Source organism: Littorina saxatilis, linkage group LG3, assembly GCF_037325665.1.
Source record: "Littorina saxatilis isolate snail1 linkage group LG3, US_GU_Lsax_2.0, whole genome shotgun sequence".
Lineage (NCBI taxonomy): Eukaryota > Metazoa > Mollusca > Gastropoda > Littorinimorpha > Littorinidae > Littorina > Littorina saxatilis.
Window position 1 is genome coordinate 61223156 of NC_090247.1, and position 12342 is coordinate 61235497.

Consider the following 12342-nt stretch of genomic DNA (forward strand, 5'->3'; position numbering starts at 1 on the left):
CTCAGACTTTCTGTCCGTAACCTCCGTAAATTTACCACCATTTTAAAAGACTCCCTCCTCTTAAGACCTGACTTTCTCAGATTTTCGAAGGTCTTAAAAGGGGGATTCCCCTGTAATTTGTATCAACAACTCTACACCACAGATTTCAACGCCTACCTTCATAACATCCACCTGGATATCCTCAGGTAGCTGCGGAGTCATGTGAAGCGTGTTCAACACCTGTACAGGTAACCAGTGCTCCTCTTCCCCCGTCTCCAGGCTGGAGTGAAACCTCTCATCCTTTATCATGTGCTGTGAGAGAGACACATTATGTGTGTTAGATCAGTTACTATCCCTGTTTTAGATAACTGGAGGTAGAACAAAAAATAAGATAAAGGTATTTCCATAACCATATTTTGATCAAAGAGGACGCGAGATGTTAGAGATCTCAACTTTTCTAGGTGCGAGCTTTATGAGGGCGGTGCCCATCTCCTCTCCCTTTGGCTTCCTTGGCCCTAGATAGGGCCACATACTCATTTCCAGCTGGGTGGACTGCAGAGCCCTCAAAAACACTATGCCACTCCGGGGCGGGGATGTAGCTCAGTCGGTAGCGCGCTGGATTTGTATCCAGTTGGCCGCTGTCAGCGTGAGTTCGTCCCCACGTTCGGCGAGAGATTTATTTCTCAGAGTCAACTTTGTGTGCAGACTCTCCTCGGTGTCCGAACACCCCCGTGTGTACACGCAAGCACAAGACCAAGTGCGCACGATAAAGATCCTGTAATCCATGTCAGAGTTCGGTGGGTTATAGAAACACGAAAATACCCAGCATGCTTCCTCCGAAAGCGGCGTATGGCTGCCTAAATGGCGGGGTAAAAACGGTCATACACGTAAAAGCCGTGGGAGTTTCAGCCCATGAACGAACAAACAAACTATGCCACTCCGACTCTAAACAGGAGAGAGGGAGAATAATAGAAAGGAAAATATCCAGAAAAAAGGCTAAAGCACAGCATCGTTATGATCTGGCAATCTTGCTCCAAGTCATACTCATTAAAGACATTTATCCCCCGAAAAATGAGCAAAGCTGAACAAACTGGCAGGGAAAAAACGGCCATACATGTTAAAACCTGCTAGTACAAAAACCATGAGCGTATGTGGGAGTTGCAGCCCATGCATGAATGCACAAGAAAAGAAGAACATTTATTTAAAAAAAATCCCTCCAAATCAGACAATCACTTCTTTTGGAGCAAACTGCTGATCGAAGAAAACAGAGAGACATCAAGTACTCCCTTTTACTTACTCTCCTTTTTTCACATGCACATACACACGCACACACCCACACACACACACACACACACACAAACACACACACACACATACACACACACACACACACACACACACACACACACACACACACAGTGACACACACACACACACACGCACACACACAAACAAACACACACTCACACAGCAAAAGAAACACCACACTGCCAACCTTACCTGTATCCCAGCTAGAGCATGATAAGACAGTTTCTTGGCTCTTGATTCCAGAGCCATCTGCAGAGGTTCCAGGCACAGTTCTCGCAACTTCCATGCTTCTGTTGCCTGCACTGCCTCTTCGCTTTGCAGAACATCTGAAATGTAAGAGCTTATTCATACATCCTTTTTGACGGGAGCAATGGCCTATAGTTGATTAAGACATTGGCCTCCTAAGCGGAAGGTCATGGGTTTGAATCCTGGCCGCACCAGGTGGGTTAAGGGTAGATATTTTTCCGATCTCCCTGGTGAACTTATGTGCAGATCTGCTAGTGCCTTATCGGCCTTCAAGTGGACACGCAAGCACATTCAAGACCAAGTGTGCACGGAAAAGATCCTGTAATCCATGTCAGAGTTCGGTGGGTTATAGAGACAAGAAAATACCAAGCATGCATCCTCCAAAAGTGGTGTATGACTGCCTAAATGGCGGGGTAAACACAGTCATACACGTAAAAACCGTGGGAGTTTCAGCCCAAGAACGAAGAAGATACATCCTTTTTGTGGCAACAGCAACAGGTCTTTTTTCCTTTATTCCACAGCACATTTGAAACAGAAACACGTACAACCTTCACCTTTCAATCTCTCCCCACCCCCCACCCTCTCCAATTAATCAACCCCATAAACAATTTCCTTGCTTTAGTTACAACTGAGTAAAGATGCACTCACTGAGAGCTGTGCTACATGAGTGTTTGATTGCAGCAAACTTGGGCGTGATGATCTCTCTCGCAAGCTGTTTCAGAGTATCCTCCATGACTGATGGTATTGAGTGGGATCAACACACAAGGTCTACGAACGACAGCTGTTCTCTCCTCTCTGTTTGCTTGTCGACTGGCTTAGTGGATATCCCAATCAACCAGCTTCATTTAAAACAGCAATGCTGAAAAACAAAGATGTTCATTAGTTGGACTTCACAAGTATATGTCACAGTGAAACATACATGATAAGCAAATTATTTATGCGCACACACATGATACAAGAATAATATATAATATAATATAATGGCTGCAGTTGCAGCTTAAAAATGTTGTTCTGTCAAAAAGCTATTCAACATCAACATTTACCTGTATTCTGTGTTTCCATAATTAAAATTGTGTGAAGCACTTTTCTACCAAACACTACAAAAAATGTCACTGTACAATATATAATTTCAGATGCTTCTTGCACTGCTCACCTTATTGTCACTGAATCATATCACACAGGTTTACTCATTTAAGCTTTTAGCCCAAGGGGTACTTTAAAGAGAACATACTATTCTCAAATAAGCCGCATACTGAGGTAGCATCAAATATACGGTATGTTATTATGTAATTAAAAACCACGGGTCAGGCTAACTAATTTACATCTTGTGCGACACAGTCATAAATATATATTTTGTATTCACTTTATTTGTCACTTCCAGAATCACAATGGGAGCCTTTTGTAAAGACGTTATTGCTAGAAACTGATTTGTAAACCCTGTAAATTGTTCATTATTGGCGGGGTAAGTGGCGGCTGCCTTGTGCCGGATAGCTGAATGATTAGCAAGATTATAGAAGTAGAAGATAATGTCTCAGTCTGAATTCCTCTTAATTGTGACGGATCCATGGTGTAGCCTAAATAAATTCATTATTTCACAACAGAATTTATGCAGATCAAATTGATACACACAACTCAAAAAACATTCACATACAAATAAAACCTCGGGAGTGACACGGCAGACACCATACTGCAGTATTCATCAATCGTAAAATACCTTCCACTGTTTTGCATCTGACGTCGTCCATTAGCGCGATCGATTCCGTTCGATCTGCAAGATTGTCGTCTGCATATCTTGGCCACTTCTTCAAGTTCAGATAGCTTGTCCTGTTACGTTTTTTTCGCACCCAATATTGTCAGCTACGATCACGGTATTGTTACAGATGCACCCTGCTAAATGATCGTCTGCTAATTTATGGAATTGAAGGCAGCGCCCACACACGCACACGAAAACATCATTTTGCCAACCACGTAAGACGATTGTGGCAATAGAGTTATTTCCCTTGATAGGATTTTGTCTGTGAAATGTATGGTGCGCCAATTGGAACCAAAGTTTCAATTCCGGCACTATTTAAGTGATTACCGACACCTTGCTTTTAACTAATCACTGTCGTTTTCCGTGACAGTCCGTTGATGCTAATGCAAGCACACAAAGCCATTTTCAACATATTCCTGGAGGTCCACTTACTACTGGATTAAAAATGTTTGAGTTTACATAACGAAGTCTTTCACTGCTTCAGTCTTCAGTATGTGAAGAGTGTGACTATTCTATGGGCAATTTCATCCAGTCCTTAACTTTATCCTGGACACACACATAATTGGAAACACACACTGTGATAACTAGCACAGCTTAGGGCGGCAATGAGGGCATGTATAGACTAATACTGAACATGTACTGTCAATGTGTTCAAGGCCCACTCCCCCTCGTGAAAACAGTTCGCCTCATATTGTCTCAGATCTGGGCAAGCTTTACCATGGAATAAGACCATCCCTCCACTTGGTCACATACCAGAAATCAACGACCTGACTGCTTGCAATGGTGAGTTGCAATTTGTTGATGAATTAATTTCCAAACAAGAAAGCCAATTCTTTAAAAAGCACACACACACACACACACTCACCTCTTTGCATAGAGAGCACCCAGGCTGTTCATTTTTACATTTAGTCAAGTTTTGACTAAATATTTTAACGTAGAGGGGGGAATCGAGACGAGGGTCGTGGTGTATGTGTGTGTGTGTGTGTGTCTGTCTGTGTGTGTGTGTGTGTAGGCGAAGGCGAAGGCGAAGGCGAATTTTTATTGCATCAAACACAATGTGTATGTACAAGGGGGAGAAATAGTTAGCATGTGAACAAAGTGGACTTGACCGTCCGGAAGCAAGGCAACTTAAAATCAACACCTAGCACAAGAAGTAAAAACAGAGAAGAAAAAAAAATACAGTAAGATGAAGACAAGGATTTTGGGTTGTACGATCATACCGGTCTATTTCACAATTGGTTTTCTCTTTGTCTAAACGCGTGGAACACATAATTTGACAATGCAATCAGTCGTAATTTGTTGTCAGTCTGTAAAATACACAACGATGAGTTGGAGAACTGGTCAAGGTCAAAACAAGCACCAATGTACTTTTGACGGATTGCATTGTAAGCTGGGCATTTAAACAGGAAGTGGTTTTCATTTTCTTCAGTTGATTTACAAAATGTACAATTTCTGGATTCAGCGCACTCGGGATTATAGCGCAGTTTATTTACCTTCAATGGTGTAATGCCCAGTCTGAACTTTGTGTACATTTTGCGTATGTACTGGTTTTCAATGACACCCAGATACTTTTCTTTTTCAAGTTCTCCTTTAAACATCCTGTATACATCAAATCTCACACTTGTATCAAGTTTACAGTGCCAGTTTTGCTCAAAGCAGTCTTGCAGACGTTGCTGTAATGTTCTAATAAACGCACATTCCCTACCTACAGACCCGTTCAACCACACATCTCCAAATCCATTCATGCAAAGGAGGCATTTAACTTGTGAGACCCAATTCTGTTTTCCCCTTTCAACTGCGTTTTTTAACATGATGTATGACATCTTTGCATATCTCGAATCCGGCATACAGTTAAGTCTCAACCAGTACTTTACGCTTCGGATATTTGCTAGGATTGACAAAGTGCATCTTCCAAGTTCCCCATACACCATCTGGTTTGGACTGTTTGACGAGATCCCGAGTAATCTTTTACAGGCATACATGTGAACCTTTTCAATCTGTGAACAGTCAAAACATCCCCATAGTTCTGAGCCATAGAGCAAGATGGGAGCAATTTGCGCATCAAATAATTTGAAAAATATGTCCATGTCGTGGCATCCTATATTCCATAAGACTTTAAAAATCTCAATGACACCTTGTTTGGCTCTGGTGATTGCGTCATTGAAAGAGAGATTCAAACGGGCTTGGGTTGTGAATGTCAGACCGAGATACTTGTAAGAGCTAGCACTTGATACTTGCGCGTTTCCGTAGAACCATTTCTCACTTTTGGCTAAATCGAGACGAGGGTCATGGTGTATGTGTGTGTCTCTGTGTGTGTGTAGAGCGATTCAGACTAAACTACTGGACCGATCTTTATGAAATTTGACATGAGAGTTCCTGGGTATGAAATCCCCATACGTTTTTTTCATTTTTTCAATAAATGTCTTTGATGACGTCATATCCGGCTTTTCGTGAAAGTTGAGGAGGCACTGTCACGCTCTCATTTTTCAACCAAATTGGTTGAAATTTTGGTCAAGTAATCTTCGACGAAGGCCGGGGTTTGGTATTGCATTTCAGCTTGGTGGCTTAAAAACTAATGAGTGAGTTTGGTCATTAAAATCTGAAAATTGTAAAAAAAAAAAATTTATAAAACGATCCAAATTTACGTACATCTTGATCTTATTCTTTATCATTTTCTGATTCCAAAAATATATAAATGTTATATTTGGATTAAAAACAAGCTCTGAAAATTAAAAATATAAAAATTAATTTAAAAACACCATCTTATTCCTTGTCGGTTCCTGATTCCAAAAACATATAGATATATGTTTGGATTAAAAACACGCTCAGAAAGTTAAAACGAAGAGAGGTACAGAAAAGCGTGCTATCCTTCTCAGCGCAAGTACTACTCCGCTCATCTTGTCAATTTCACTGCCTTTGCCGTGCGCGGTGGACTGACGATGCTACGAGTATACGGTCTTGCTGCGTTGCATTGCGTTCAGTTTCATTCTGTGAGTTCGACAGCTACTTGACTAAATATTGTATTTTCGCCTTACGCGACTTGTTGGTAATTGTGACCAAGTGGAGGATGATCTTATATCTCACGTAAAAACATGACGAGATCTTAGACCATGAGGCGAACTGTTTTCATGAGGCGGAGTGGGCCTTTACAGTAGACATTTCTGAGCTGGAGCCTGTAGATTGGCTAATGAAATGTTAATTAACCTCGTTACCAGCAAAATAAAGAACTCGCTAATTGTGATGGCTTGACTTGTTCCCAATTAGGGTGTCACGATTCCTGTTAATGAAAACTGTACTGTGTATGCCGTTTCTAAATTGCAAGGGTTTATGGCATATTCATTGTCATTTGTGTAATGAGAGAGAGAGAGAGAGAGAGAGAGAGAGAGAGAGAGAGAGAGAGAGAGAGCATTGTGTGTGTGTGTGTGTGTGTGTGTGTAACCATTTCATGTCACAAGTTTCTGTCTCTTGTAACAGTAATTTTTCTCCCCGCATGATTACTGTCTGTGTGTCTGCAAACATGGGTGTGTATAGGGTTCCCACTCAGTGACATAATGATGTGCATTCCTGGTCCCAGAAAACAAATAGTTGCAGTGTACAGTATATGCCAGTCTTTGTGCATGTGCATTAGGCAAGAATGAGTCATAACAGGCTGACACCTGTCTGATATAATAAGAAATAAGAATACAAAAAAGTTGGAATTGTCATTCTCTAGTCATCAACCTAATCTCTTGAGAAACTAATGATAAAATATGGTTACAATCTTCTTATAAACACATGGGTGGGACTGTAAAATGTCATGAATCCTCAAGAATTTTAAGGGGGGGTGTCTGGGGGGCCCCCAGATGCTGAAGGATTTGTATAATTAACAACCAAAACAACGTCACCACAGACATTACGAATCCGGATTTTCGGAATATACTGGAAGAATCCCACCCATGTAAACATCAGTATGCCACTGACACATGTATACTTGAGAGGAAGCAAAATGTGTCAAAACAAAGGGATGGAGGTAGGATGGAAGTGGGACATTTAGACCAATGGCTAGGTAGAAGAGGCTATAACTTTTTATGCAGTCCAAACATGGCACTTTTGACACTTACTTCATCATGTATCATTCTGTAGGAATAAATGTTAGTACAGTCAAAATTATCTATGGCGGTCATCGAAGGCAAATCCCAAACTGAGGTTTCATTCAACTGTTTATTGCCAATTATGTGGTTAACATAATATGAAACAAAGACAAGAACATGCGGTAAGAAGATGCTCAAACAAACAGGGCATAGATAAACGGATTATATGCAAGCGCAACGAAAATGAGGCACCATTTGATACATTTTTGCTTCTAATTTGATAGCTCATTCACAGAATCAAAGTCTTTTCAACCATATACAATACATACTCTGATAAAGGCAATTTTCTTATTTTGATAATCTTCAAAGGTATTTATACATCCTTTTAGTTTAGATTTTTAACTCTCTGGGGAAAAGAAAAAAACCTTCAGCTTCTAGGTGAGAAGACGAGGCAGAACCACCATTTCATTCATAAAATAAAACTTTTCGTTGTCAGAAAAGGTCCATGCAACCAAACATAAGTTACTTTTCTAGACCGAAGTACATATAACGCAATGTAAGATGGACACACAAAACCACAGCCGACCAAATTAATATAATGAATAACAATCCACAGCTAACAAAAAAACTAAATAAAACTAACAATATATTAAAATTTCTCGTGAACAAAATTTTAATCTGTTAACTGTAACAAAATGTAATGCAAAAAGAAACAGGTTTAAGTAGGTCTTGTATTTATCAAATCCAGCCCTCTTTTTCTTTTCTGTGAACAGATACACACACTGCAAACACACCAATCAGATTGTAGCTACAAGTGCGAAGCACTATAATACCAGCCAGTTGTATGCAAGGAATTTATGCAAAAGGAACTACTCTGAATCACCCAAAATACATGTACTCATTCACTCATTCTGGCAAGCTTGGCTCAAAACCACTATCAGATGCAACTGATCAAAATGTAAGAATGGAAAAAAAAGAAAAAGAGTGGCTACCTTACTTCTGAATGTAATTGCTCTGGAAGTTCTCTGTTGTGCAGAGAGTGCATGTTTTTGGCAGTCTACCACTATTCAAGCTGAAGCAAAGGCCTCGACCTATGACTTAGATGAAAAAAGCTCCTTGCTAACTTCTCTCTTGATCAAAAATCCAACGGGTCCTCTCTTGCAAACAGGCGTACACACTTTCACACGTCCATTTTCGCAGCTAGCGGTAGCAAATGCAAAATTACCATCTTCTCTACGTGCATTTTGTGTAGTACATTTACATACATGTACATAGTCTATTTTCCCCACGAATCATCAAACTGATCATTAGTCAAATGAAGAGTTAGTTTAATTATCAAGTGGAAGATGCACCACCAGGCAATGAATGGAATGACAATGGTGCATGCGAGTACAGGATTAAGCCAGGGTACAGTCTCCTTAGTGCACATTATTCCAATCTCGTGCTCCGGTCAGACCAAGCAAGTGATAAACACACTGTGTATGATATGGACAATTGATGGACAAAATGCTTCGTTAACATGATCACTTTCGTCTTCTCCATTCTGCACCGACTTGCTCTGTACCGGCAGCAAATTCTTCCCGGAAGCAACCCTTGAAAGACCCGCCACTCCCAGTCCCAGATTCTTCAGCACAGAACAAATTCTGAATCACATTTTGGGCCATGCCTGAATCACGGTTTGTACTGAGGAACAGCCAATGACGTCCAAAGCCACAAACTTAGCTAACACTCTTCCATGATGCGGAACCAAAGCATGAGCACTAGAAATGAGCTGAAGGAGCAGGAATCAAGGGTCGCTTTCAGCAGGTTCACTGCATTCTAGCTCAGCTATGTGCTGGCCTGCCAGCATACGCAATTCTACCGTCTCTCTTTCATCGCTAGGTGAGCGTTTCAGCATTGCCACCCAGTTCCCTCCCCGCACAGCATCAACTAGAACGAGACGTGTGAATGTACACAAAAGCGAACATGGTTTTCAAGTTAACATCACAAACAAATCGGCAATAGACAGTGACAATGATGTATACATAATGTAAACTCAAAAAAAAGTTAAACTGGAGTCTCATGATAATTATATTTCTGTAGTATAAAACGCATGTATACAAGTCAGGTAGTAATGCGCGAAGACGAGAGAAGAAAAAAAAAAAACTCAATCTGTGACACCCTGGTATGGTTTGCGACTTCCACAGGGATGGCCTTGACCTCAGTACAGAAAATACACCGTCAGAAAAGTGAGACAAAGATGCCCAACATGAGAGAGAGAAAGATAACAGACAGAGAAGACAAAGACAGTCACCACCTGCAGAGTGAAAAGCCAACTGGACAGTGTTTAATACGAGAGCAGAGCAGGAAATGCGTGAGAATATCATCCAATGGAAAGACTTGGGATTTGTTCGAAGCCTGCTGTTATCGACGCGCGCAAAGGCCAGAGATATGCAGAGGAATCCACACACAAAGTGTACATCAGCGCTACAGTAGGCAAAGGAGGAAAGCAACAGCTGTTGTCGCTGACACACAAACATACTGTTAACAAAAGAGAGTTCCAGAGAGAGAGACAGACAGAGAGAAGACTGAAGACATAGAGCAATAAGAGGTCAGACAATTGAAAAAAACAAAAATACATGTACATTGCCATACATGCTTCTGCATAAATTCCTGTGCAAAAAATACAGTCTTGCAGTCCCATATCTAATTGTTTCCCCTGCCTTCAGTTCGGTCCCCACAAGATATGCTTCGTAAAAAAAAAAGAATTTTTTTTCTGTGTTTAACAAGTGTTGCTGGCAGTCAGGAAGAAGCGGCTGGCGGCGATGACAGGACCAGCCCGAGATACAGGGGGAAGATATAAATAGTAAATTTATCTGGGCGGAGCCATGGTCCCCCAGGGCTAGGGCCTAGACACAGCAGCAGCTTTTTCCCTATGTCAGTCCCACTGCCCAGGGCGGTGTGCGTTTTTTTCATTTCTGGGACGGGACGTGGAACAGCCTCAGCCCTCCCCAACGCCCGCCTCAAAGCACTCAAGGCACACTAACTGATGCAGCTCACAACAGTGTTCTGTACAATGTCTTTGATAGTCTACATAGCCAGCAGCCCTCACCAGGGCCCTCGCTGGCACTATTCGCAGTCCACACCATGAAACGGTGTGTGCTGCACTTGTTGGCCTTGTGTCACGCCTCACATGGATTCGAACTCGTCCACTCGGCGCTTGGTGTTGCCCTGTCGGATCTGTTTGAGAGTCTTGTACTTGTCGCGACCTTGCCGCACATTCTCTGCGTGCAGTTCGTCGTTCTTTGTGGCAACAGCTTCGTCCTCCAGGCGCTCCTTGCCAAGGTCAGCCTTCAGCATCTGAAAGTTGCAGGTAAATGTTATTTCAAAGCTGCCCCAAACCATCATATCACTGTCATTTTTATATATAGCCTCCCATCATATCTTCAGACCTGGGAACCCCTGTTTTGCACTTTGAGTATTCTCAAACAAACTTGGTGTATTTTCAAAAAAATGAGCGTACTCCACACAGCGTTTGCACATCCATGATTAAAACATGCCTCATGCGCGTCCGTCACACCGTTAATTAAGTTTACCTATACATTTAAAACAAATGCTTTTTTCAATTTTTACTGACAAAAACTGTACCGTATTTTACAGACAAGCCGCGACTTTAAAAAAAAAAAAATTTGCATTGCGGCTTATAAAAAGATGCGGCTAAAACGTTACCTAAACTTGAATAGCATTCACCTAATGGAAGTCGCAGCGGATTTTCATTTCGCTCGATTAGCGATTACCGGTACTTTATTAGCTCTCTACTCAAGACTCGGGGCTTTTCTCTTTCTTTCGCGAAACTTCGTTTGTCAACAAGTCGTCGTGACAAGCGTACAGAGAAACACCGGATGTATTAGGATCTCGCGTGCGCGAGATTTCGTTTTTTTGTGTCTCGCGATAGCTGGAGGAGCGAGAGCCGCCATGTTGTGTTTTCGTCTGCTTGAAATGTGCGCAAAAGTTGTAAATCATCACAAAAAAGCTTATTCCGGGCGGGACTACATGTGTGTGTTGGTTACAAATTGTGTGTATGTGATATTTGTCTTCAAACTTTTTCACTTTTCTTTTTTGTTTCACTTGTTTATTCTCGGAGCCGATTTCGCCAAATACCGTACTTTCGTTTGCCTGGTTGTTTTGATTGATTGACACGATCCGATTATATTTTTTTCCGACGGCGGCTAATATAGTGACGTAATCATGTGCCAAAATACTGGATCGGCTTCAGGATGGGCTTTTGAAGAAAAGTAGTCTAGGAATTTTTCTCGTATTTTTTTCCCACTGACCGTACTGAGCATATTCTCAACAATCATGCGTACAAAATACGGCGAAATCGTATGGGTTCCCAGGTCTGTATCTTACACACACGCATGTACTCACACACACACACACACAGTGTCGGCAAACATTACACCACACAAAAAGTCTGCATCTGGAACACCTCTCTTTTCTCCTAACCAACTTTTCTTATTCAAACGATGCTGACACAGTAGCGAAATCCTTCTTCAGTGGAATTTTTTGGAAAACAAAATAAAAATCTGCAAGATCTAGAGGGGTGTGCAACTGTCTGATGTTGACACGTTTCTAAGGTCATAAATCCCAGCTAATCCCTGGCTCCAGTGATTCAAATCAGTAAGTGGGCGAAAGCCAGACAGCAAGAAAGCACACGTACCTCCAGCTGTTTCTGCAGCCTGTGGTTCTTCTCGGCCTCCGTCAGACGCTCCTCCTCAATGCGAGGCTGGGAAGCAAGGTCCTCATCAATCTGGAGCTCCCCACCTGCACAACACAGCAAGGTCACCACATCAACAACAGTCAGTTGATCAAAAGAAACTTTCTATGGTGCAAGTCCTACAATATAGTTCTAAACACCTCACCAATACTAAGTATACTTCCCAATGTCTTCCAACAAACCCAACTTCCCATTGTCTTCCAACGAACCCCACTTCCCTTCATCTTCCT

The 12342-nt window shown here is 41.7% G+C and overlaps 2 protein-coding genes across 4 annotated transcripts in view; both read right to left on the reverse strand.

Annotated features, from left to right (window-relative positions):
• Window positions 1-3911, reverse strand: part of LOC138962854 (brefeldin A-inhibited guanine nucleotide-exchange protein 3-like) — a 62977-nt gene extending 59066 nt beyond the window's left edge. Inside the window, exons 1-4 of the mRNA XM_070334819.1 lie at window positions 3248-3911; window positions 2182-2392; window positions 1480-1613; window positions 157-291 (exon numbers count right to left, since the gene is read on the reverse strand). Coding sequence (XP_070190920.1) covers window positions 157-291; window positions 1480-1613; window positions 2182-2266 — 354 coding nt within the window. The 5' untranslated portion in view covers window positions 2267-2392; window positions 3248-3911. The remainder of the gene's footprint in view (window positions 1-156; window positions 292-1479; window positions 1614-2181; window positions 2393-3247) is intronic.
• Window positions 3912-7467: 3556 nt separating this feature from the next.
• Window positions 7468-12342, reverse strand: part of LOC138962857 (radixin-like) — a 31649-nt gene continuing 26774 nt past the window's right edge. For all 3 annotated transcript variants that reach the window (XM_070334822.1, XM_070334823.1, XM_070334824.1), the window contains exons 13-14: window positions 12056-12159; window positions 7468-10695 (exon numbers count right to left, since the gene is read on the reverse strand). In XM_070334822.1, coding sequence (XP_070190923.1) covers window positions 10525-10695; window positions 12056-12159 — 275 coding nt within the window. In that variant the 3' untranslated portion in view covers window positions 7468-10524. The remainder of the gene's footprint in view (window positions 10696-12055; window positions 12160-12342) is intronic.